At 39.3% G+C, this 27,586-nt stretch overlaps 1 protein-coding gene across 8 annotated transcripts in view; it reads left to right on the forward strand.

The window, feature by feature from the left end:
• The window catches only part of OMA1 (OMA1 zinc metallopeptidase), a 53,658-nt gene extending 40,705 nt beyond the window's left edge, over positions 1-12,953 (forward strand). For 3 of the 8 annotated variants that reach the window (XM_045519099.2, XM_010958375.3, XM_010958376.3), the window contains exon 9: positions 12,502-12,953. In XM_045519099.2, coding sequence (XP_045375055.2) covers positions 12,502-12,711 — 210 coding nt within the window. In that variant the 3' untranslated portion in view covers positions 12,712-12,953. The other 5 variants (XR_012511248.1, XR_012511249.1, XM_074376393.1 and 2 more) reach the window with 5 other exon arrangements.
• The last annotated feature ends 14,633 nt before the right edge of the window (positions 12,954-27,586 follow it).

The following is a 27,586-nucleotide window of genomic DNA, read 5'->3' on the forward strand; positions in this document are numbered from 1 at the left end:
ATACCTATCCTAGATGTATTTCATTTGTACTCTTAATATAGAGAAAAAATTTGTGAGAAAGAAACAGCAGTGAAATTTCTTTGATACATAATGTGTAGTAATCATTCATCTTAAAAGGCAACACAGGACTAGGATAACATGGTTCCTTAGTAACCGTTTTATATTGAAGAGCACTGACTCTAAGAGTTTTCTTAGTGCTACCCAAGCCCCAGGACCTCATACTGCCTTGGGAGGCTTAACCTGCCTCTAAAGCCATGATAACCACATGGTTTTCTCTTAGAATTTCCTTTCTTTTTATTTTTGCTGAGTGAAATTCTAAAAATACATGGTTTACTTAAACTGGATAAAGAATTTTATCTGGCGCCTGTCCTAAATTCTGAGTTTTCATTTCATCAGACAACTATGGATCTTTAGAGAAGTAAAAAAATGTTCTTTATAGAAGTCCTTAAAATAATAATGAATTGATTAGTGAGTATGAAGAAAAATGGTTCAAGAAACAGGTAAGTTATTTGGGAGCCAGTGATGAAGAAAAAATTGAGAGATATTTTTCTTCTAAAAATAAACTATCCTACTTCAGAAACTTAATTTGAAAACCTCCTATAATTTCTTGTATTTTCCCCCCAAGTGATTAAATTCAATTTGAAAGTAATAAAACTCTACTACGATATTGGGAATAATTCAGTGGTTGAAGTGAAACTGATAGTGCAAGAGTATACTGTTAATTAGAATACATAGCCATAATTCAGACCTTGAAATTCCCTACCATCATAGGCCTAATTTCTGTAATGAAAGAAAGTGATTCCTCAGGGAATGCAGAGAATTCTGTATGCTACTAAAGACTGTTTTTTTGGTTAGATTTTATTCCTATGGTTTTTTTGCTACTTAAGTAGAGGGCAGTGTTATATTCTACCTAGAGGCAGTGGGTGGTGTTATATTCTACCTGAAGCTCCTGTCCTCTGACATTCCTGAGTGTGCCTGAAGTGATGTATGTCTCAAAGGTAGTTGAGAACATAGCACCAGAGTACAGAGGTGTCTAGGCCAGAGGTAAAGATTTCAGTCACCCAAAAAGGTGATAGTTGAAGCAGTGAGAATAGGTGAGTTCACTTAGGAAGTAAGCAGAGAACACAATCCTGGACAGTTAACAGTAGTAGGTGGATTCCACATTTAGTTGGTAGAAGGAAGACAGAGCCTGTAGTAGACCAGCTTCATAGGAGGAGAGATCAAGAAAATCAGGAAAGCAAGATTCTTGGGTTCTGTGTGAATACAAATCTTGGTAATTTTGATTTTTAAAAAAATTAACTTACTAAAGGTTGTATATTTTTATTTCTTATTGTTTTTCTTGAATATCATCTCAGAAATATATTATTCTTTACCATAGCATATCAACATGTAAGATATTTTAAATCTGTACTTCATGCATTTAACAAATATTTATTGATTACCTGATATGTGCCAGATTGTAGATTAGTAGATACTGTGAACAAAATAGACAAATGAACCCTGCCCTGTGAATCTGCAGTAAAGGGTAACAGACAGTGAATAGAGTAAATTTGTAGTGTACAGAATAAAACACCGATATGTTGTATATTGGTAGTAAGTGTTAGGGAGGAAAGTAAAGGTGGAGAAATGGTGTATTAGCTTGGACCTGCCACAACAAATGCCATCGACTGGGTAGCTTAAGCAGCAGACATTCATTTTCTCTCAGTTCTGAAGGCTAGAAGTCCTTCAGTCCTAACAAGGTTTCAGCCAGTTCAGTTTCTGGTGAGGTCTCTCTTCGTGGCTTGCAGACAGCTGCCTTCTTGCTGCGTCCCACGTGGTGCAGAGAGTGATTGCGTTGGTGTCTCTTCTTCTTCTTATAAGGGCACTATTCCATCGTAAGGTCCCTACCCTCATGACCTCATCTAAATCGAAGCACCTCCCAAAGGCCCCATCTCCGAATACCTATCACATTGGGAATTAGAGCTTCATTCAACATAGGAATTTGGGGAGGACACAGTTCATTCTGTAGCAGGTAGGTAATGTGTGAGTAGAGATGGTCATAGTGCTGGAATAGCTGTTTGAAATGGGCTTGGTTAGAGAAGATCTCACTGAAAAGATAGCATCTGAATGAAGACTTGAAATGAGTGAGTGAGGCGTGTAGCTGCCTAGGAGGAAGAGCCTTGCAGGCAGAAGGAGTAGTCAGCACGAGCTCCCGAGGCAGGAGTGAGCCTGCGTATCTGCGGGCCAGCAGAGGAACCAGTGGAGCTGGATGAGGTGAGCAAGGGAAGGTGGGGGGTGCAGGCCTTGTATCCCCACAAAAAAAGGACTTTGGCTTTAGCCCAGATATGGAACACCAGTGGAGGGCTCTGAGCAGAGGACTAAAGGAATACCAGGATTTGAATTATGTTTGAAAAGAAGGTGCTCTACAGCTCCTACAAAGCAGTGCAGTCCTGATGTTGTAGTATTTTTAGTATAGTATACTGTTCAGAAGATAGACTAGTTCCTTTTCTTGTTTTGTTTTTAAATCAAGAAAACACACCCAAATTAGAAAAAAATATACCCTTGTTTTTTTTAAATATGAATTCTGAGATAAAAGTTTGTGTAAATGCCTAGTTAAATGTAATCCTCTGATCCACTAGCATTTAAAAAGGATAAATACAGGGTTGTAATAATAATAATATTTGTAGTTAATAATATGTTATAATTTTATTTACTTGAGATAATCAGTTAAATTTAGGAAACATACTCCACATATTTGGTTACCATAACAACTTGGGTGAAAAATTGAAGAGCAGATGTTAAACCAACCTGTTGATGTTTAATAGTATGACAGTTTTGAAATTATAATATTCAGATTTTAAATTTGTATATGCCATACATTGTGTTTGAAAGAGATTTACCCTATTTACTTTCTTTTCTGTAAGTATTGTCATACGATATAAATAGATGTGAATAAGAGAAGTTTTATGATAACCCAAGGTAGAAGTTTACTTGAAAGATTTATTTTACAACCGAAAGCATTTATACTGAATTTTTTATTTTTTCTTCTCTTACCAACTCTCTGCCATTCTTTCCTTGGTGGAGGGGGGGCGGTTAGAGAATAATAGAATATGTAGGAAAAACATTTAATTTGGACTTACTAGTTGTCTGGGGTTATGTTATTGTGATCATAATTTTGAATAGGATTTATTTTTTAATGTTCTTAGAACCTTCCTTGTCAGCTTTATTTGTAAACTGTTTTATAAATCTTGAGTTTCAAATTTACTGCATTTAATTTTTAGATATGAGTATCACTCAGTGGCAGACTGTAAATGCATTCTTTTTAATCTCATTTTATTTTGAATTCTTTAAGCTTTCAGGAAGCTGAGCGTTTTAACTCGTGTAAATCATTCTTATGCATTTATAATTGGACAGAGTAAATGCATAAATCATTAATATACATCTCATGAGTAGAAAATATGAGAGTGTTTAACATTGAAGTGAAATGTCGTTGTTGGCCAGTGTACACAAACACACACTGTTCACCTTGCAGAATTTCATTTTGTCTGACATGAAGAGTGTTGAGGAAAAGGCAAATATCATAGCAGCTACTGTAATTGAATTGGCCTCTGAATCATATAAAGCCAGGAAGCCTGACAGTAACATTGTCTAAAACTTTAAAAAAATATTATGGTACATGTAATGTGTATCTACTTGAGGCTGGAATGAATGGGCTATTAGGGAAAAATTGCTTTTTAGGGGGAAGGGCAGAAAAGTAATGGTATTTTTAGAAAAACATGTTTAAAAAACGGAGGTGACTTTTTTCCCTTGAAATGTCTTGGTTTCTGTTTTCAAAGGAAGCTTTTAATTTAATCAGGAGTCATCTTAGGCATTATTTTTTTCCCTGCTTTTTTCTTTTTTCCTTTTTAAAATTTACTATAGTTTTTTTAATGAATAAGTAATTGCTATTTTACTTGATGTGTGGTACCTAGAAGAATCCTCATGTGTACCAGTAGTTGTTTTATAAATATATCAGTTGTTTGGGGGAATAAATACAGCCATTTCTTAATCCAGCATTCTCCTATGTTAGGAGTGGTTGATTATAAAATTTTATTTGAACACTTTTCCATATTATTTTATCGTTCAAGAGGACAATTGACCTGTGTCAAGGTGGCCTTAACTTTAATTTTTTATATTTACTTACTTAAAATTTTTAGTTATTTTTACTTAATTCTCTTAGACAACTTCAAAAATTAGACTTTAATTTACACTGCAGTTTATGAAAGGAAATGAAATGAGTTAGAGGAAAATATTTTTAAAGGTTAAATCATAACTTATAAAATGAACCGTATCTGAGATTTTATTTAACTTATTCATGAAGGAGCCAGTAATGTTACAACTAGCTCAGATGACTTCACAAATAGGTGCAAAACTGACACATTCATAAGGCAATAGTCGATTGCATTCCACCAGACATAGTTCTTTTCCTTTTCCACGAGTGTCGTTTGCATTGTTTTAAGTTTTCTGCAGCTTACACGGTGGTAAAATAGCTCTAAGGCCATGAAAGGCAGAGATAATACCCAGGGATGCACTTGATAGAACACCAAATGATCTTTAAGTCCATTTCAGATTCTTTCACAGTTTTCTGTTTTTATTTCCTTTTGTCTTCAGTTAGCTTTTCAAGTAGATACTAAATCAAATCATCCTGTCAGACTAATAAACACACAGAATTTTTGCTTTGTTATTTTTAAGTAGCCACATAGGCATTACCTTTGTTGTATTTTCTGTCTCTTAAAGTGGTAACGTGCAAGTCTCATTAATTTCTGTTAAATTTGTTTCTAGTGAGTTTTTACATTGAGGTTATTGATGCTAAAATTCTAGGTCTTTTGCCTTCAGAAATTAAGGGAGAGAGTTGGAAATTGAGAGGGTGTAAAGGGACTGGTTTCATTTTTCAGGAGAAACATTTAAACGTCTCATGAGCCATTTAGAACTAAAGATACCATTGTAAAATCAAGAATGAAGTTACAGAAATGCAAAAATGACAGGAGAAGGGTGGATAGAGAGGAAAAAGTTTTTTTAAGGACTTTTTTTAGTGTTACTTTTTATATGAAATTTTAAAAACACTTAAAGATAGAGACTAATTTGAATAATGTAATGAACCCCCCCCCCTTTTTTACTCACTCACATTCAGTAGCAGCAACCTTCTTATACACTTGCTTCATCTGCCCCTTCTCTTATTTCTTTCCCCAGAAGTATTTTAGTGCAAATCCTAGACATTGTGGGCTTTCCCTCCTAATTAGTTCAACATGCATTTTAGAAAGTAGTATCATCTTCTTCCATAATCATACCATTATCATAGCTAAGAAAATTAAGTAATTCCTTAATAAAATTAATTATCTTGTGCATATTCTAATTTCTCTGTCTCAAAATAGAATTTTACAATTGGTTCAAATCATGATCTATCAGGATCCACACATTGTATTTGGTTGCTCTGTCCCTTATGTCTCAGACTTTAGAGCAGTGCCCCTCCCCTTTGTTTTGTTTGTTTTTAAACGTGTCATTGATGTGTTGAATAAATCTACTCTCACATTCTAGATGTAACTGATTGCTTCTTTGTGGTGTTGACCAACTTGTTTCTCTGTATACCTATAAATGGAAGTTACATTTTGGTAAGAATATTTATAGGTGGTACAACTATGCTTCATATTGCTTCACAGCAGGTTGCTCTTAATCTGGCTGCTCCACATTCAGTGATTCCACATTCAATCAGGGGGTTTGGATGGTGGTGGCCTAACCCCTCCTTTGGAAACGCAGTTTTTCCCCTTGTGCAAGTGATTGTGGAGTGATGATTTAGCACTGTGCAAAAGATCCGGTACTTCAGCTACCTGAGAAGTGTTTTTGATTGAGGAAATGTCATCCTCCTGTCTCAGAAGGCTAACCGGAATGTGTCTTCAAGAGGAATCTATATAGAACAATGAAGAAGGAACTCAGACCAGCCAAGTCAACTCTAATGGAATAAAAGATATTGCAGCCACATTTTTATCCTACTCAAGAGTAGATTTACAAGGTGGGTAAGAGATTTTTTAAAAAATCAGAATGATGAGTGCATATGAGTTGAAAGGAAAAATGATCATAGGTAACTGTTGAAAAGACTATATATAGTGTCTGAGTGTCTTTAACTAATGACACTACAAGGACCTTCATCTAAACTAAATCCAAACAATAACAACAAAAAAACAAATCCTCTGAAATGCCCGTTTCCCCCCAGCAAGATGAGCTTCATCGAGTAGAAAAATCAAAAAAACAAAACCAAATCTCAAATCTCAGGTCTAATTTAAAAGTTTTACTCCATTGGGGAGGACAGCCCAGGTGACGAGAACTGCAGAGGCAGCAGCACCTGAAGCTGTCATGATGAGGCTGCTTTAACGACACTGAAAGTGACAGAGGAGGAAAGAATGACTTTGCAAATGTAAGATACATCCATTTCAGAAAATTGCTAAACTTTTGAGTACAGCAGAGAAGCCAGAAAATTTTCGTTGGAGGCTGTAAAGAGCAAAATGGATGCCTCAGAGCAAAGACTCATTGATGCTGGAGATAGAGGAGCATAGCACAACCAAATTAAAACATCCAGAGCTTTTAAAAATGTCTAAAAATAGAAGAATATTGAAAAGACACAAGGTAATCCAAGCTGAATGTGACAGTGGTAAGGACCAGTACATTCATTCATGCCTTCATTTCTTTGACTTTGGTTTCTGTATCACATTTTTTGATTTAGGTAGCATTTCTCAAGATGGGTTTTTAGAAGAATCATGCGTGAGAGCCCGATGTGAAGATCACTGGATAGTTAAATTTATCAAGTGTTCAATCTTCATTGCAAAGACAGGCCCTTACAAGTTGCCAAGGTCTAAGGAGAAAATTTAAAAACACGTTAAGAGTAAGAATGACTCCCCATAAGATGCGTTCCCTTCTCCGTCAGCATTCCACTACCCTTGTGAAAGTCACCGTATTCTCTCCCCTAGGTTAACGACAGCATCTCCTGTTCTGATTTTCTTGTTCCACTCTTCACCTCAGTCCCTAACAACCTATTTTCAGTACAGTAGTCAGAATGCTCTTTTTAATGTCATTTCGCTTCTTAAACCCTTACATTGGCTTCTCATTTAACTTTGAATAAAAATCCAAACTCCTTACTGGGTCTTTAAATCATGTGATTTGGCCACTGCCTGCTTCTCCAGCTTCTTCACTCGGCGCCCTCCGCAGGTTTCCCTCGATCCCCGCGATTTGATGTGGAGTTTGTTTCCTGCTTACAGCTCCTCTGCTTGCTGACTTCTCTGTCTGGAATGTTCTTCTCTCAGCTCTTTGCACAAATGTCATGTCCCTGGGGAGGCTTTTCCTGTCCCCCAATTTCAAATAGCCTTCCTTCCGTGTAGTCATTCTGTAACACAGTTTATTATTTAATTTTTTATTGTACTTAGCTAAAACTACCTTGTTTACTTGTTTATTATCTATCTCCTCTCCTAGAATGGAAGGCCCCTGTTCAGTGCGGTCTCCCTAGTGCCTGGGACAGTTTCTGAGATGTTTAGTGAATATTTGTTAAATTACTGCATCATGGATAATAATAGGAAAGACAAATAATAAAATATTAGGTTAAAAATGGAAAAGTTGGGCAGTGCAATTGAATAGCAGTTACATTCTCTCATGGAAATGTAGCATGTAGCAAATTAGTAGTGGGAAGAGGGTGCTTATAGGAAATAGTGAAAAAATAGCAGTGGTCTAGGGAGTTTTGTGTTTAAAATTCTGACATACCCACCTGACTTTGAGGAAGTTATCTAATCTAACCTTCAGCCTTCTTCATCTATAACACCGGGATAACAATGTCTCCTGAATGTTTTATGTATATAGTTGTATGTTTGTGTGGGTAAGATCCTGCCCTTCCCTCTTGCCTTTTTCCCTCTCTTCTTCCCTCCCTCCCTTATAAGACACTTTAATGGTAAGTATTTCACACTGAGCCCAAGATTTGAAAAGTGGTTCATAATAACACCCATTTAGAGAACATTAAAATACCAGGCACAATGTAAAGCACATAGAAAATGGACAGTAAGTGTTAGTTCTTTTCACTCCTGGTTGGAATCTTTAGGTAGCTAATTCCATATTTAACTCCAGATCTTCCTTGGGATTCTTAGAGCTATATATCCCTGTTGTTAGAGTACATTCCTGCTTTCTCATAGACTGTAAACTCTTAAGAGTGTTTTTCCTATGACATTTATCATAATGATTTATTCATAGCTTGCATTCTATAAATGTTTGTTTAGAGTTCAGCATGCATTTATTAAGTACCTATTATGTGCAGTGCATGATGTTAAACACAGAAAACAAAATAAAGGAGATAGAAAGACATATTCTAGCTGTACAGTGGGAAAATGTTTACTTTTAAAGAGATGAAGGCATATTTAATAAGATGGATTTGAATTTATAAAAGTAAAAGATGTTGACACCCTGAAATGTAATAAAAATAAATGTGGAAAGGAAAGTGAAAAAAAGAATATTTTACCACCATATGTGATAAAATCTTACTATGCAAAATAGGTGAAGATTTGATGGAAATATGTATGGTCTGTAACAGGATTCTGTGTGATAAGTAGAGGAGAAAAACAGTTCATACATGAAGAAATAGCAATAGAAAACTTTTACAAAGAATATGTAGTTTTTCTAACAATTAAGGAAACATAGCTCAGATATCTCCAAAGTACATTTTATTCAGTAAAAGATTTACTCAAGACACATATAGTGTGGTGCAAAAAAAATTAGTATAAACACATGTAATGCAAAAGCATTAAAAAACAAAAACAAAAACAAAAACAAAAGTGTGTTCTTATCCCTTTTTTCCTAGCCTTTTTACTTCCATGCTAGTTTTTTAGAAAATAGACTTTATTTTTAAGAGCAGTTACAGGTTCACAGCTAAATTGAGTGGAACGTACAGAAATTTCCCATGTACCTCTTGCTTTCATATAGATACAGCCTCCCCCCACTATCAAAATCCTGCACCAGAGCGGTGCATTTGTTACAACAGATGAATCTTCATTGACCTATCATTACAGCCCAAAGTCCATAGTTTACATTAGAGTTCACTTCCAGTGTTGTACACTCTGTGGGTATGTATAGTGTATAATGACATGTCTTTATCATTATAGTGCCACATAGAGTAGTTTCGTTGCCCTAAAAATACTCTATGCTCTGCCTGTTTATCCCTCTCTTCCCCCTAACCCCTGACAACCATGAATCTTTTTAGTGTCTTTATAGTTTTGCCTTTTTCCAGAGTGTCATGTATGTAACTGGAATCATACACTATGTGGCCTTTTCAGATTTTTTTTTAACTTAAAAACATGCATTTAAGAGTCCTCTATGTCCTTCTAAGGCTTGATAACTTATTTCTTCTTACTGCTGAATAATATTCCATTGTCTGGTTGTAACACAGATTATTTATCCATTAAACTAAAGGACATTGTGGTTGCTTCCAGGTTTGGGCAATTACAAGTAAATAAATTAATAAACAAGCACCAAGCAGTTTTTTGTTCCCTGCCAGTAGCTTAACCTCTCTAGGGCTCAATTTCCTCAACTGTAAAATTTAGCTGATGATTTCTAAGGATTCTGAGTCTTAAAATGATGTGGTTATCTAGACAGAAAAATAATCAAATCTTACGTTGTACTGATTATGAATAACTCAGGTATGTATGCCCGTATGCTGATAACATGATAAGTTGGTAAAGACTTTCTGGTGGTAAACAGTCTGGTCCTATATAACAAAAATTATACTCTGTTCTTACTCTTTGTTCAGATCATTCTATTTTGGGGATATCCTTCAAGTAAACTCAAATGGAGATTTTAAAATAACCTTTTCTTTTTAAGCAAACGTTTTTGTAGCAGGGTAATTTATAAAAGCCAAACAAAGCAAAACCATGAAAACAATTTAAATGCCCAGTGGTGGGGAAATGCAAAAATAAGCTGCATGAGGGCAGGGATCGTGACTGTTCTGATCGGTGTATACCTAGCACCTTACTCAGTTTGGTGTTCTAAATATTCGCTGAATGTAAAAATACTGGTAAGATAACTTAAGGGAGAGAGAAGAGCTTTTACTAAATAGGAAAGATTGTAGGAGGCAGCACTCCCCTTCGGTTTGTTTGCCACTTTGCGTCTCTCACTGCCACACTCAGCTGTGCCAGCTGTTACCTGCTGAACTCCCCGCTGGGCCCCTTTCCTGAAACCACTGAAGGCCTTCGGCGTGTGTTGTAGCAGCCATGAGGTGGCTTCTCACGTGGAAAAGAACAACGGAGTTGTAAAGGAGTTAAAGCAAGAGTCGACTCTGTGTCCCAGTTTGGCCAGGACAGTCTCAGTCTGCCTGGTGTCTCAGTGTAAATCTTCTTTTATAGCATTTCCTTTCTCTCGCAAAGATATCCTGGTTTGGACAGTAGGTCACCGTTCAGCTGAGGGTCTGACTTTCTCTTTACGTCAGTGCTATAGTTGGGAAACATTTTCTTGTTTTTTCTGTTCAGTTTACTTCGATGAACATTTACTTAAACTTAATAGACGTTAAGATACGTTTTACTCTTGTATTTTGATATACAAAGAAAGTTCAGACAAGGCCTCTGTCACCGAAGAATTTCACTTGCATGCTTTTTCCTCTTTAGTTTATTTGGGTAACTCATAGCCTCTTTCAGAGTCAGAAGTCTCCTAGACCCAAGCTCCTGCCCTGGCCTCAGCCATTTAAAAGACTTTTCTGGTTTGCCTCTGGTTGTATGCCCCCCTGTCCTGTGGGGCCTGAGGGAACATTCCCTAAGAACCTGTGCCCCACCACATGGCACTCTGGTATTTGGGATAATGGAATTCCTCATCCAAACACTTTTGAGCCTGCTTGCAGGGCCTGTGTGGACCTCTTCCCTTGGACGGCTGTACGCAAGGCCCCTCCCAGGGCCAGGTAAGCCAGGGCTGGGAGGAGGAGGGAGTGGACAGCAGGCCAGTGGCAGCAGCTGGGGTCGGCTCCCTGTAACTTTATGCACTCCAAAATTCAAGAATTCTAATTTTGTCCCTGGCCATTAGGGCCATTTTGAATGTCTGTTCCTCAAAGCAGAACAGAGCATTTTTCCTGTAGTTGTTTTAGATGTTTAAACATATGGTATCTGAGCCTCCGTTTGCATTCTTGGCATGGACCACGCAAACATCAGGGGCAGGCCCACTCAGAGTAAAACCCAGAATCCTTACTGAGACCTGTGCAATCCCACGTAATCTGCTCCTGCCTCCTACCCCATTGTGCTGCAGCTGTACTGGCTTCCTCACCGTCCGGAACACTCCAGCCACACTCCCGTCGCAGGTTCTGGCACTCACAGCTGCTGCTTGGAATTCTCTTCTTCTCGGTACCCATGTGACTTCTTCCCTCGTGTCCTTGTCCTTTAGGTCTCCCCCCTGCCCTGACAAAGCCCTTGTTTTATCAGTGAGACCTTGTGTACCCTGTATATCTAAAATTTTACTACTTCTCCAAACGCCGACTGTCCCCTTCTCCGCTTACTTCCCTTAACATGCCTCACTATCAAAACATTAGAAATAGTAAAAAACCAAGCCAGCTTTTAGCCCTAAACATCTTTCTTTTAAAACCTTTTAGGTATTAAGACTTTTTTTCCTTTAAAAATTGCTATTTTAGTTTTTATGTCTGAAAGTCCCTACCTGCCCTCAGTTTCAAGGGTAATAATTTCCAGCTCTCTTACATGATTCTTTTGTTATTTCCCACTATGTCTATGTAACATGCTTATATTGCTACTTCCTAACTTTTGAGTTCTAGGCATTATCTATTTATTTTTCCCTGTGAATTATGCTCTCCCTTATCAGCGTCACACCCTGTGCATGCACACACATATATCCAGCCCTCCCCCTTCCAATTATGGTTAAGTTGTAATTTTGGTTAGGTAAAGATTCAATTTTTAAAAAATTGGTCACTAGTCACAGTAGTGTACTGTGATTACTTTTATTTTTCCTGCAGCATTTTACTTTTCCTGGCATTAAAAATTGCCATGGTTTTGATTTGTTTGCTTTCCTCGGTTATTACATCAGTTCTATCCCAGACTGTTCCAGTTATGGATATCTTCTTTCAGTGCATTCACATCTATTTTCAGTTGTTTTCTTTTTCTTGAAAAAAATCTGAGTCTTCAGATCTTCTCTAATCTGAATGTTGTTCTCAGTGTTGGCTCAGGTTTGACAAATTATAGAGATACCTCTAAGAGGTCTTGTTTATCTCCAGCAGGACAGTGGACAACTGCAGATACAGTTGGGTTTTTTTGAAAATATTTTCTTATATGAATAAATCATGAAAATGTAACTATTTACCTTGAATTTATATAAAATTCTCTTTTCATATGTTGTAAGATAAGTTTTATTCCAAAAATACAGAATATATTCTTATATTTCATTGTTTTGCATAGAGCATATTAGGAATTACTGGGATAACTTTAATAAAGTTATATGTGTGTATATACTTTGTATTGTATTCTTTCTTTATAGGCTCTCAAAATTAGAGAGGCCTGTAATTGCCCACCACTTTCTGGACCAGACCCTCGATTACTATTCAAACTCAGCATGAAGCATTTTCTTGAAGAAGCAGAGAAAGAAGATGTGAATATCACTGTTAAACAGAAAATGGATACTCTTCCCATTCAAAACCAGAATCAAATACCATTAACATACATAGTTGAGAAAAGAACTGGCAGTTGAATTAAAATTTATGAGACATAGGATATATGAAGAATGCAACAATCCTTATTATTTTTACGTTACTTTTTTAAAAATGATGTTTGAAGTGAAAAAAGGATACTCAAGTTCAAATCATGTATATTACAGATATTATCTAAACTCTTATACTAGATATTTATTTTTCATGAAATATTGATGTATTTTAATGTATTTTAAAATACCTTCAATGAGGAAAATGTCACAGAATAAATTTATATAACACATTTTACTCTGTCGTATACTTTTGATTTGGAAGGCAGACCTCTGGTGGATGAAAAATCAGAATGTGCAGTAGTTGTTATTGTTGAGCATTCCAGCTGAGCCTAAACTGGGTTTTAGAGTCTGAATAGTTATGATGAACTGGGAAACTACCAGTCCAAAATATGCAGAAATTGGTTTGCCTTAGGGTGGGATTATGTGGACTAGGAGATCTTGGGATAGAAAGTTTCCTGGTCCTCACTTATGGATGATGAGGGATTAAGAAGAAGCTGAAGAAGCTTTTTTCATAGGGAGGCACAGGTAGTGTTGTTTGTGGTCCAAGTGGCAAAGTGAGAAACGAAGTGAGAAGAGAGGGTCATGTCCTTGCAGACATAGGTGCTTCTGGTGCATGAAGTCTTAACAGGAAATCATGCCATTTTAGCTCCTTGATTGCATTACAGTTTGAATACCTCTGGGGTTCTCAGAGAAGGCAGCCACCCTGTTCTCACTGAGGTATCACCTGCAGAGGCAGGAGCAAGGCACTGCCCCCAAGTTGGTCTCCCTGGGCAGCAGACATTGACAAAGGGCTGGGTGATGATGAGAGAGGCACAGGTGACATCCCTAGTGACGCTGCCAAATTACTGTATTATCTAAGTGTGGAAATAGGTTTCAAAATTGCATTATTATTTATACATTATTTGTACTCCCAAACTGATGAAGTCTAGTGATGTTGAAGTTATATTCCTAAGAGGGACATTTTTCTTGAAACACATGATATCAAATAAATAGTTTCTCACAGAAACCACCATTTATTGAGTTCCTACTGTGAGCTGTGCCCATTTATTCCACAATCCTGTGAAGTAGGTTTTTTCACAGACACATCTCAGAGATATTGCGAGTTTGCTTCCAGACCACTGTGATAAAGTGAGTCATGAATTCTTGGTTTCCCAGTGCATATGAAAGTTATCCTTATACTGCAGTCTATTAAGTGTGCAGTCTCACATTATGTCTAAAAAGCAATATACATGCCTTAATTGAAAAAATAATGCTGTTGGAATTTAAGAGAATAGAAATTACTTCAGGCATCTTTTCTGACCACAACGCCATGAAACTAGAAATCAACAACAGAAAAACAAAGAACAAAAAAATGATAGCATGGAGAGTAAACAACATGCTACCAAAAAAAAAAAAAAAATCAATGGGTCAATGATGAAATCAAAGAATACATTAAAAAATATTTTGAGATGCATGACAGTGAAAACACAATCACACAAAATCTATGGGATGCAGCAAAAGCCAGTGCTAAGAGGCAACTTCATAGTGATACAGGCCTTCCTTAAAAAACAAGAACAATCTCAAGTAAACAACCTAACCTGTCACCTAACAGAATTTAAAAAAGAAGAGCAAACAAAACCTCAAGTCAGCAGAAGGAAGGAATAATAAAGATCAGAGAGGAAATAAATAAAATGGAGATTAAAAAATAATAGAAAAAAATCAATCAAACCAAGAGCTGTGTTTTTGAAAGAGCAAACAAAATTTACAAACCTCTGGCCAGGCTCACCAAGAAGAAAAGATAGACAACACAGATAAAATAAGAAAGAAAAATGGAGAAGTTACAACCAATACCACAGAAATACAAAAAACTGTAAGAGAATACTATGAACAACTATATGGGAACAAATTGGACAACCTAGAAGACATGGACAAGTTTCTGGAAACATACAGACCACCAAGACTGAATCAAGAAGAAATAGACCACTTGAATAGACTGATCACTAGAAATAAAATAGAATCAGCAATAAAAAAAAAAGTCCCTACAAACAGAAGTCCAGGACCAGATAGATGGCTTTACTGGGAAATTCTACCAGATATAAAGATGAACTCATATTGGTCCTCAAATTCTTCCAAAAGACTGAAAAGGAGGGAGTACTCCCAAACTCATTCCATGAAGCCACCACCACCCTGATACCAAAACCAGACAAAGACACTACGAGAAAAGTAAATTACAGGCCAATATCATTGATGAACATAGATGCAAAAATCCTCAAGAAAATACTAGCAAACAGAATGCAACAGCACATAAAAAAGATCATACACCATGATTAAGCTGGATTCATCCCAGGGATACAAGGATGGTTCAACATACGCAAATCAATCAATATGATACGCCACATTAACAGAAGGACAAAAATCACATGATCATCTCAATAGATGGAGAAAAAGCATATGATAAAATTCAACAGCCATTTATGATAAAAACTCTTACCAAAGTGGATATAGAGGGACCATATCTCAACATAATAAAAGCTATATATGACAAACCTACAGCCAGCATAGTGCTCAACAGTGAAAAACTGAAAGCCTTCCCACTAAAATCTGGGACAAGACAAGGATGTCCGCTCTGACTACTTCTATTCAACATAGCCACAGCAATCAGGGAAGAAAAAGAAAGAAAAGGGATCCAAATTGGAAGAGAAGAGGTGGAATTGTCACTATATGAGGATGACATGATACTATATATAGAAAACCCTAAAAGCTCCACACAAAAACTACTAGCACTGATAAAAGAATTCAGCAAGGTAGCAGGATACAAGATTAACATACAGAAATCAGTTGCATTTCTTTACACTAACAATGAAATAGCAGGAGAAGAAAGTAAAGAAACAATCCCTTTTAAAATCGCATCCAAAACAATGAAATACTTAGGAATAAATCTGACCAAGGTGATGAAAGACTCATACATGGAGAACTACAAAACATTGATTAAAGAACTTAAAGATGACTTAAAGAAATAAAAAGATATCCTATGTTCTTGGATTGTAAGAATCAATATTGTTAAAATGGCCATACTCCCCAAGGCAATCTACAGATTTAATGTGATCCTTATCAAATTACCCATAGCAATTTCCACAGAACTAGAACAAATAATCCTAAAATTTAGGTGGAATCACAAAAGACCCAGAATTGCCAAAGCAATACTGAAGAAAAAGAATGGAGGAATAACCCTCCCAGACCTCAGACAATATTACAGAGCTACAGTAAACAAAACAGCATGATACTGGCATAAAAACAGACATAGATCAATGGAACAGAATAGAAAGCCCAGAAATAAACCCACAGACCTATGGTAATTAATCTTCAATAAAGGAAGCAAAACTATTCAATGGAGAAAAGACAGTCTTTTCACCCAGTGGTGTTGGGAAAACCAGACAGCAACACGTAAATCAGATGTAAATCAGTGAGGTTAGAACACTCCCTCACTCCATACACAAAAATAAACTCAAAATGGCTTAAAGACTTAAACATAAGACAAGACGTGATAAATCTTCTAGAAGAAAACATAGGTAAAACATTATCTGACATAAATCTTAGCAATGTTCTCCTAGGGTAGTCTACCCAGGCAATAAAAATAAAAGCAAAAATAAACAAATGGGACCTAATTAAACTTACAAGCTTTTGTACAGCAAAGAAAACCATAAGCAAAACAAGATGAAAACCTACAGAATGAGAGAAAATATTTGCAACTGATGCCACTGACAGAGGTTTAATTTCCAGACTATATAAACAGTTCATACAACTTAGTAAGAAAAAAACAAACAACCTAATCCAGAAATGAGGGTTTTTGCATCTATGTTCATCAATGATATTGGCAGAAGACCTAAACAAGCAGTTCTCCAGTGAAGACATACAAAGGGCCAATAGGCACATGAAAAAATGCTTGGTATCACTAATTATCAGAGAAATGCAAATCAAAACTACAATGAGGTGTCAACTTCACACCAGTCAGAATGGCCATCATTCAAAAGTTCACAAATGATATGCTGGGGAGGGTGTGGAGAAAAGGGACCCCTCCTACACTGCTGGTGGGAATGCAGTTTGGTGCAGCCACTGTGGAAAACAGTATGGAGATTCCTCAAAAAACTAAAAATAGACTTACCACATGATCCAGCAGCCCCACTCCTAGGTATATATCTGGAGGGAACTCTAATTCGAAATGATACATGCATCCCAATGTTCATAGCAGCACTATATACAATAGCCAAGACATGGAAGCAACCTAAATGTCCGTTGACAGATGACTGGATAAAGAAGTTGGTATATTTATACAATAGAATACTACTCAACCATAAAAAAGAATGAAATAATGCCATTTGCAGCAACATGGATGGACCTGGAGATTGTCACTCTAAGTGATGTAAGCCAGAAAGAGAAAGAAAAGTACCATATGATGTCACTCATATGTGGAATATTCAAAAAAAAGAAAAAAGAACTGTAATGAACTCATCTGCAAAACAGAAACAGACTCGCAGACATAGTAAATAATCTTACGGTTACTGGGGGAAAGGGGGTCAGAAGGGATAGATTTGGGAGTTTGTGATTGGTACTCAAATATATTGGCACTATATATAAAAATAATTTTAAAAAACAAGTTTCTGTACAGCACAGGGAACTATATTCAACATCTTGTAACAACCTTTAGTGAAAAAGAATATGGAAACGAATATATGTATGTATATGCATGACTGGGACATTGTGCTGTACACCAGAAGTTGACACATTGTAACTGACTATATTTCAGTTGAAAAAAAAGAAAAATAATGCTGTTGGGAAAATGTCACCAATAGACTTGCTTGACAAAGGATTGCCACATACCTTTAATTTGTAAAACAAACAAACAAAACAAAACCGGATATTTGCAAAGTGCAATAAACTGAAGCACAATAAGACGAGGTCTGCCTTTGTTTTCATTTTATGTTGAGAAACAGGCTTGGAGAGGTTAAATGATAGACTCAATGTCTCTCACCTAGAAAGAGCAAAGCTAGATCTGTCTGACTGTAAATCTGTCCACTTCCACACCCTCAGGTATCTGTAAACTAAGCTGTGAAGAGAAAAGGAACAGACTCTATTCTCAGTTGTTGGTTAGCTTCCTCATGTATGACTTGGATACAGTTAAAAATCTCGTAAGTATAAAATCAGTGATCATTTATATTATCTATAGGACGGTTTTCCAGATCCTCTTCTCAGACCGTTCTGTCAAACTTCCCTTGAAAAGCCTGGAGTGAGGTAGGCGGGATGGGAGATAAGACCTCTCACCCTGCCTGTGAACGCCTGCGACTTCTCCTTTGTGATGTGTCCTGACACAGTTATATTTTCTTAGACAAAGTATTTACCTAGTTGTTAAGAAGACAAGTTCAGAGTCTACTTATGTTTTTCGAGGCTCACCATAGATTGCTTGTAAGGAATTTGTTGATCGGCGCACCAGACGACACTTGGAAGGCAGAGGTTCAGATTAACTGTTCTCCACATAGTTGTTCTCTCCGTTCCAGTGACTGGTGTTCTGTCACAGGCACTCCATAACATGTAAGGACCTTTGGAGAGTGTCACCTAGAGGTAACCAGTAAAACACACCGTTAGATTTCCCTGTAGATTTCCTACGAAAACTGTGTCGTGGAGGCTCTGGTCTTTTTTCTTCATCCATCCCGTGATCACATCTAATTGTATGGTTCAGACTTCCTAGAAAACATACAGGTTGACATCATGTCAGAAAGAGCAGAGAATGCATAGAGATGATATCTTTATAGTGCATTTGAAGAGGATTTTTTAAACCCATGGAATCAATAAAGATGAAATAAATGTTCCATTTCAGCACAGGGTTTTAGGAGAAATTAAATAGCGGTTGGAATGTAATATATGTACGTATACTTTAAGTTGTACATGGAAAGAACCTCTGTCTGTTCTGCATTCCGTTATATAACTGTCAATGCTTTTGAGATGCCCATAGGATTTAGATGTTGCTGACTGGTTGGCTGAGTTCTAAGGAGCATGAATGCTAGTAAATCCGAGGCACAAATTCAGTCTCATCTCTCTTGTAATCCAGATAGTTGTACGACTATATCCTCTAAAACTCAGCTGAAAGAAAACATGTATCTTTACTGCTATGTCCCTGATACCTAATCATTTTTGGCACATTAGCATTTTATTGTTAAGGTACACTCAACATCATCTGGTCCAAGGATTAGGAAAAAAAAAAAAAGAAGAGGAAACAATTATACTTGGTGAAACCGCTGCCTCTTGGAAACCATGGGACCCTGGGCAAGTCATTTAAACTCTCTAACCCTCACTTCTTCATTTATAAAATGGGCATAATAAATCCTACCTTATAGGTTGACATGATGATTAAGGGAAATGATGTACTGAAAGTATTTAGTACAATGTCTAGAGCTCCAAACATAATAAAAATAGCCACAATTTATTGAATTCTTATTTTGTACTAAGCACTGTGCTAAGCATTTTTCGAGCACTGTTGAACCTCACTGCATTTCTATATATGATAGGTATTATAATATTCCCCATTATAGATCAGGAAACTGAAGTTTAGAGGGTTAATGAAACTTGCTCAAGGTTACATGGTATATTTCTTAAGATTATTTTACTTGCAAGAACAGAAAAACCAACTCAAACTCAATCCAAAAGATGTATTGCTTCACCTGACAGAAAAGTCCAGAAAGTACGCTAGCTATGGACACAGCTAAGTCCAGAGGATCACAGTATCATCAGAGCCATGCTTCTCTCTGCGACTTTTCTCAGCTCTGGCTTCACTCTCCCCTGATGACATCAGGATGGCAGCAGGCAGCTCCTAGGGTCACTTCACATCCAGGTGGGGAGACTGACACATCTTGCTACTATTTGAACAAAGCTTTCAGCACCAAGTGCTGAAGAGCACCGCCGAAGCAGTCACCACGGCGGGGGGATGGGATTATCCTGACTGGCTGGACTGAAGACCGGCAGTCAGCGTTGCCCAGAGGGCCGCGTGCGACCACCGGATCTGTTAAGTAATGAATAAAGACCTGACCTTTGTCCTCTCTTGAGCCGGCAAAGAAACAAGATGATTCCTTGAAGATGGTCTGAAACGATACCAGTCCGAGCCAAAAACAGTGCAGCACAAATTTTACGTTGATATGACAGTGAATTTGCATTGGTGTATTTGCTTTACCGTTTATAAGATTTCCTGCCCCTGCTTGAATTATCTCAGATCCTGAAAACCATCCTCTGAAGTTGGAAGAGCAAGTGGTATTTACTCACAGGGGAGAGAAGTAAAGCTTGGCGGAGTTAGGCAAGCCATCCGAGTACGCACTTCAGGCAGATGGCTGAAGTGGGATTGGAAGGACAGGACCCACTGATTTGTAACCCTCTGCTCTTTCAGCAATGCCACATCCTCTGGAGAGGGAGGTGTTACCTCTGGTTTTTTATCTGGAAACTGAACTCAAGGATATTAAGCAACTGTGCGCCCAGCATTGCGCAGCGGCAGAGCTGAGACTCAAACCTCATCTTCTGACTCCAGAGTCTGCTTTTCATCCATTTACCACTTCAGTTAGCAAATCTCATAGAGGAAGTGGGAGTGAAAAAGCCTCCTTTCCTTTCACCCCTCACTTGTGAATGGCAGGGCCAATACCCTCCCTTCCCTTGCTTAAAAACACTCATTTTAATGCTCTATGGCAGATGGAAAAATAGCTATTTTAAATATATTCATATACATGAAAGATAAAAATTCCTGGTAGTCGTCTTATGTTTTTACTGAGACCTAGAGAGTTCCTGAATCTGTATTAAGAAATAGCTCTCATTTTATTATGGAAGGAAAACCCTATCAGTGCCCCCCAGCTTTACACCTTGCCCCCTAATTTCCGTCAGAAAACCCACAGCCCTCAAAGGTAGGCCAGCGGCTCCAGCCTTTTAATTTCCAAGAACTCCTTTTACATAACCTGGCTCTGTCTGCATGGACTTTTCTATCACCAAGTTCTCTCTGAATTGACGGGCTGGAGTGTCTAGACACATGTAGACAGGGTCTCTTGCTGCACTGGCGGTTGAGCTGAGATGGTTGGGCGTGGGGCGTAAGTCACAGTGTGGTCCTGTCTCCAGGTCTCAGAATTTCTATGGTGTCATCAAAGGCCATCCAGCACTTCTGATCATCGTGTGATCTCCAGTGTTACCAAGTTCCAGCCAGAAGAAAGATTTGTGATTTTAATTAGTCTGAGTGGCCTCACTATGTGAGAGAAAAGATAAACTTTTTAGTTAAGTTCTCTGAAATATGAAGCATAGCTGGCAGATGTCAATACCATCTTCACAGGCCACAGGGTGCCTGGGACCTCTTCCTGGGCAGCAGGGGTTTACAGTCAGATTTGCTTTTTTCTCTCATAAAAGAAAGTAAAATTAACACGTATTAACTTTGACCACTATGTCAAAGTATAATCATGTTTTTGTAGATTAGGGATGATGGATGGCCTACTTAAGGATTCTGTTCTATATTTTAAAATATAGTTTATAAAGTATGTATTATTTCTGCAGAAAAACAAATAAGTTGAATTTAACTTTTTCCACAACCATTCCCCTCTGATGTTAGAATACCTTGAAAAAAAAATCAAGGGTAACATGACTAGTTTTAATTTTCCTTTGGAAAGTGGGATAGTGACATTTGCCCTGCCTCCTTCCCAGGGTTAACATGGGGTTTAAATACAGTAACGTGTATCTGCTTTGTACAACATCCAAAATGCTCCACCCAGGCTGATCCTCATGTTCTAGCAGTGTCTGAGTCTGGGTGGTAAGATTATGCGTTAGGAGCGGTCATCTCCCAAAGGATGGCCATTTGCCTGATCTGATACAACCCAGAATCGAGGGTGATCTCTTCTCACCTAAATGTGAGAGAAAGGGGAGCTTATCGGTAGCATGTTTTGTTTCAGTCTGATTTATATGTGTATGTGTGCATGTAACCTAGTTATTCTGTTAATCCTACTGTGACTCCGGTCTGGACAGTGTCCCTGATTTCCATCCACTTCTACATTCTGATGCTTACATCTTGAGAAATAAGGTCAACCCTTTCTGGAATGGCCAGCCCCGCCCATTCTCCAGATAGTGGACTTGGGAGGACGGGAACTGATGTTTTCTGAGCCCTCCTGAGGCCGCAGCCTTTTTTCTCCTTTTAATCCTGGCAGCAGCTCTCAAGGCATGGGATATTCTCCCCACTTACCGATTAGGGAAGGCAGGGCCCCAGGACTGTGGAACTTGGCCAAGGTCACACAGATGGTCCAGCGATTTAACTGGGTTTGTGAGACTCACACTCTCACTGCCTTTCGCATGCTGTCTCTCTCACACAGAAAATGAGAGCAGTTGTCAGGGCAACACGGGCAGCATTGATTCAGGGGCCTTCCTTCGTCCTGGCACCCGGGGCTTTTCTCCTGCTCTGTAGTCCCTGAAACTTGCCATGATCTCACCTCTCAACACTCATCTCTTGCCATGAGCCAACCAGCTAACTGAAAAGTGTTCACGACAAAGGCCCAGCAGCCCTCAGGAGCACAGCCTGGCGTGTAGCAGGTGCTCAATGAATTCAAGTCAAAGGGTTGAATGAACAAGTGAATGAAGGGATGTATCCAAACAAGCAAGCGATAAGGGTTATTTGAATGCTTGAAACAGCTTTGGGGTGAGCTTTATTTATAATATAAAGAAGGGAAAGTCTCACCCATGCACCCAGGGGTGTGTCTACACCACCGCCTCCCAGTCCCCAGAGTTGTGTAAGTCTTGGTTCTAATGCAAGCACTCCATGGCAGGGTATAGAAAAATCTCACCAGTTACACACCTTCTAATCACTCAGTCATCCTACGCTCAGCTTCGTTTTCCTTCATAGGATTTCTCTCCATCAGAAATGTTAGAATTCTTGGACTCTGTGGCTACTCAAGGTCATTGGGGTCACTAGCGTAGGTCTGAGCGAATCACAATGAGCTAACTCGTCCTCTTAAGGGAACTAGTTTAGGAAACACAGGTTTCAAGGGCTAGAGATGCAGGTTCAGATCCTGCTTCCTCCCCAGCTGTGTGATGGGACAGGTCCCCCTGCCTCTCCAGGCCTCAGCACGTCCTCACTGTATATCGTGGAGCCGGAAAGAGCTTTGCCACCGCATAGAGGGCAGGGGTTCGAGGGCTGGGGCTCGGTTACAGTCTTCTTTTCCACCCTCAATCCAAAGTTCTGCTCAATTCATGTTTCCTAAATCAGCATAAAGAATAGTAACCAACATTATTTTTTAAGTCTTTCTTGGCAGATTCCTCCCAGTGGGAGTCTCCACCTTTCTGTGAAACAGGCTAGTTTTCTTTTTATGTTTGCCTTAAAGTTTGCCCTTCATAGCTCAGCGTCTGCAGCCACACAGACCTGGATCTGAGGCTGGCTTGGTCCGGGCGAGTGACTTCACTCTCTAAGGCTCCGTTTTCTTCCTGGGGGTTGGCCTGAGGACCAAAGGTGTGTCCAGTGCTGGGCCGTTTCCCTGCAGTAGGAAGTAAGCATCAATCTCAAACTCCCAAATTTATCCCCTCCCATCCCCTTTCCCCAGTAACCATAAAATTGTTTACTATGTCTGCGAGTCTGTTTCTGTTTTGTAGCTGAGTTCATTAGTGTCCTCTTTTCTTTTTCTTTTTCTAAATAGATAAAAACAAATTTCTTCTCTACTCAATACCTCGTAATAACCTTTAATGAAAAAGAATATGAAAATGAATATATGTATATATATGCATGACTGGGACATTGTTCTGTATACAAGAAATTGACACATTGTAACTGACTATACTTCAATTAAAAATAAAAAAGAAGCATCAGGAGTGCATGTCAGCGTCACTGGTGAGGCCACACCCCGTGCCCTCAGCCCCCCTGAGTAGCAGTGGAGAGTGTCCCCTGCTCTCCTCACCTGCCTGCTTCCTTCTCTCCTGAGGGGTTTCTCTGACACTACAGGGTTTCCCTTGGCCACTAGCAGGGGAAACCCAGAGTAGGGGGTGCGGGGGTAACTCCCTGGTGTACCCCACAACTGGTGGGGCGTCAGTCAGTGGATCAATGTCTCATCCTCTTGGGGTGGTTCTAGGTTGTGTTCCAGTCTGTCGGAGGGTCCCCTGTGGGACGGAGCCCCAGTTGCCCACAGCTTTGACCCACTCCTTAATGCATGTAGTACTGGCTTTACTCTCCCCCTCTCTCTTTGTCCACTTCCTTACGTGAGCTTCCTGAGATAAATGACCTTTGCCTACTTACATGACCTGCTGCCTATCTTCGGGCCTGCTTTTCGGGGAACCCAGACTGGGACGTTAGCTATCAAATATCATTGTTAGGAGTACTAGTGTTAGTATCGAATCCCCAAAACAACCCCACTTAACAGATGGCAACACTGAGAGGTGGTAACTGGCCCATAGTTACACAGCACACGGTTCTCATAATCCTTACCTCATTGAGAAAGTAATGAGTCAACGCTCAGATGTAAATGGGCTTTGGGAACTGCAGTATTGGGCACACGTTGCTTATTGTCCCTTCCTAATGCCACCTCTTCTAATGATGATGACACGGAATGTGATCCTCTGATGCCCAGAGTAGCCATAAGATGCCCAAATACAACTGCTAGTCATTCTTCTTTCAGACCCCATAATCAGTCCCCAGAGCAGCCTCGGAGTTTGAACCTATTATCTGTGATTCAGAGGCCCTGGATCTGGAGTGACCCTAATAGCCACCCATGCCATTGGGGACTTTGACTTGGAAATCACAGTCCAGGCATAAAGTGGCTTCTACACGTACATGGCAGTCCGTCCAGGAGCAGGAGAAGTGTATTTAACGGCCAGAACAGATTGCAGAGTAACACTCAGCAGCCTTGTTCAGAACACAGAAAAATCTGCCAGGAGTCAAAATGCGAAGGAAACGCGGGCTGGGAAGATGAACCGGTTTTGAGGAAGCCTGCTCCGAAGTGCTCCACCTTACTCTGCCGGGGATGTTCAGGTTGGATTGTTCTGGAAAGCAGTCACTAGGGCTCAGCAAGATCCAGTCATTGACAATAAGGCCAGTAACCAGAACTGTAATAAGCCACCATCCGTTAGTGAATGAATAATGAGTCACCTCTTACAAGCCAGGTCCCCGAAAACAGTTGACATGCAGGAGCTGATTTGATTCCTGCAACGATTCTGTGGGGGTGGGTATGATTGTCTCACTTTATATATGAATGCAGAAATCAGAGCCTAGAGGTCTTGAGGGACTTGACCCGGACCTCACCGTTCGGACTACCCCATCCTCCAAGCTTGTAGGCCCAGATTTAACACCATCTGGAGGCATTAGATGTAGGTAAGTTGGCTGTTTGTCTGGCTGGTTTCTAATGCACAAAAATCCGGTGTGATGTGGAAAAATGTCTTTTGGATCAGACAAACCTTAGGCAGATTCCTTCACTTTCTCAGGACTAATTTCACTCCTACCAAATATTCGGTAATACCTGCTTCACAGAGCAGCCATGAGAAGGTGGTGGGTTTATTTATGCACATGGTAACTGATCACTGCTTGCTGTTTCTCTTTCCCTTTCAACCTTATGGCTTATAGAGCACTTCCTTCCAAAGATGATTTATGGAGGAAAGTTTGGGGCCAAAATCTGAGAGGAGATTCACTTCTTGCCAGGCCACATATTACTTAAGAGATTCTTTTGTAAGGCAGAGAATGTCAAGAGACAAATATAAGAAGGGTTTTTCAACTAGGGCTTTTGGTTTCTATACAAGATAACATTAAGTAATATTCAGGCAATGCCTGCCCTGGTTTCTCTGCCCTCCGCTGGTGGGGTCTCTCTCTTTGAACTATTTCACACATCACCTCCAGCCCAACTGACATATGAAGGACAGATAGAGTCCCAGGGTCAAGTTCAATGACCACAGCTGATCACTGACTCTCTCCCTTAAAGGAATTGCCTCTCCCTATTTTTACTCAAGATGTTGATAAGATGCTGATCCGGGCTAAATTTCTAAGTGAGACTTAGGAAAAGTAGTAATGATAAAAACGAAATGAAACAAAAATTAAAACTAGTTTTGTTAGGATCTGCTACACCAAGAACAGGAGGGGACCGCTTCTAGGAGAAGATAGTATGGTAAAGATCAATGACACAGAAAGAACTATTTTACTTCTAATAGGACTGAGGCTAATGGTCACAGAAGTTTTGTATACTGCACACCTCCAGAGGGCGCCATCAATGCAGACTACAGTGCGAATAACACCTGCTAGAGTTACGCAGCAAGGCAGCCCTACCTATGATGCTTTTATCCTTTCTGTCAAGGAGCATGATCATCAAGGTAGAACATAGTGAAGAGTGAACTGACTTTCTAGGTGGAGGAAGAGATGGTTAGATAGAACCTGGGTACTTTTATTTATGTTATAATAACCGTAGGTAATAGTCATAGTTAGCACTTCAGAAGTAAAGCATGTCAGAAACTCTACTAAGCACTTTGTGTATATCATCCCATTTTACTCTCCAGCATAATATCGCTGTCCAGCCAACAACCATTCTTCCTCCTCCCTTCAGCAAAGCTTCATTTCATTTAGGTGGCAGTGTGCCCTGCCCCAGGGAATACATCATGATCATCTAAGTTAATCATGACCATGGCTATGCCTCTAAGCCAGTGATTGGTCTAGGAGCAGGCATGTGACCTGATCTGGCCAATGAGAAATGGAGAAAAGTCTAATATTTTCCAGGGGTGGAAAATATTTCCTGATAAGAGAGAGGCCACAGAAAAGGGTGGGTGTTTGTTGTTGTTTGGGAGTTTTGTTTTTATTTTGTTTTTTGAAAAAAATCCTACGTCTTCTATCCCTGCTTCGCAAGTGTTGTTTTAAGATGTGATGCTTGTTGCTGCCACGGCCTTTTAATGAACTTGAGGGAAGGCCGAGAGGATCATGGAGATACCAGCCCAGAACCCCAACAGTGCTGGCACTGCCTCCCTTGAAACTTTGTATGAAGTGAGATAATTGAATGTCCTTTTTGTTTAAGCCGCTGTTAATTGAGTATTCTCTTACTTGTACCTGAAAGAATTCCTAGTGATAAAATATTATTGGTTTTGTTTTGCAAATTAGTTAACTTTCCCAGTGTCACCTAGCTAGTAAGTGCAAAGGCCACGCTTCAAGCCAGGTCTTCCTGAGTTTAAGCTTTTCACTGCTGCTGTTCTGCCTGGGGCCAAGTCTAAGGTCCAGGGAATTAGGTTCCAAGGGCTCCATGCTGGCCCAACCAAATAAGGAGAGCTCTCAGCTGTCAGCTCCTCTGCGGAGGGAGCACTCAGTTCCTGGAAATGTTCAAGCAAAGACAAGGATACCATCCGTAAGGTTTGTTGGAAAGGAGAGTCTGGCTCTGAGTAGGCAGAAGTGAGGAAGAGGGACTACAAGTGAGAGGCAAATGTTCTGTGAATGAGTTTTGGAACAGAACCAGGAAGATCTAAAGATGAGGTAAAATGAAGTTGCAGCCTTGGCTAACCAAGTTTTCACTCTGAGACAGTGTCTCAGGCATCTGTGCTCAAGGAATGGGTGAGATGACTCTGCTCCTTGACCACCAAGGGCAATGACATGGTGACTGGTCAAGGTCACATCTGAGTCTACATCGGGGCCTTAGCTCTGCCATTTCTTACCTGTGAACCTCAACGTCCTCCTTTCCTTTGTGGAAGGGGAAAAATGGACTTGGTACACTTCACAGGGGCACCGAGAGGATTAAATGAGATTATTGTATACATCCACAAACACTTATTGAGGACCTACTATGTGTCTAGCCTTCTGCTGAACCCTGATGTCTGTGTCAGCTTCCCAAATTTAACATGTTAAGTATTATTCTTTATTTTTAAAAACTATCCAACTTCT

Source organism: Camelus bactrianus, chromosome 13 (assembly GCF_048773025.1).
Source record: "Camelus bactrianus isolate YW-2024 breed Bactrian camel chromosome 13, ASM4877302v1, whole genome shotgun sequence".
In the NCBI taxonomy this organism is placed as follows: domain Eukaryota; kingdom Metazoa; phylum Chordata; class Mammalia; order Artiodactyla; family Camelidae; genus Camelus; species Camelus bactrianus.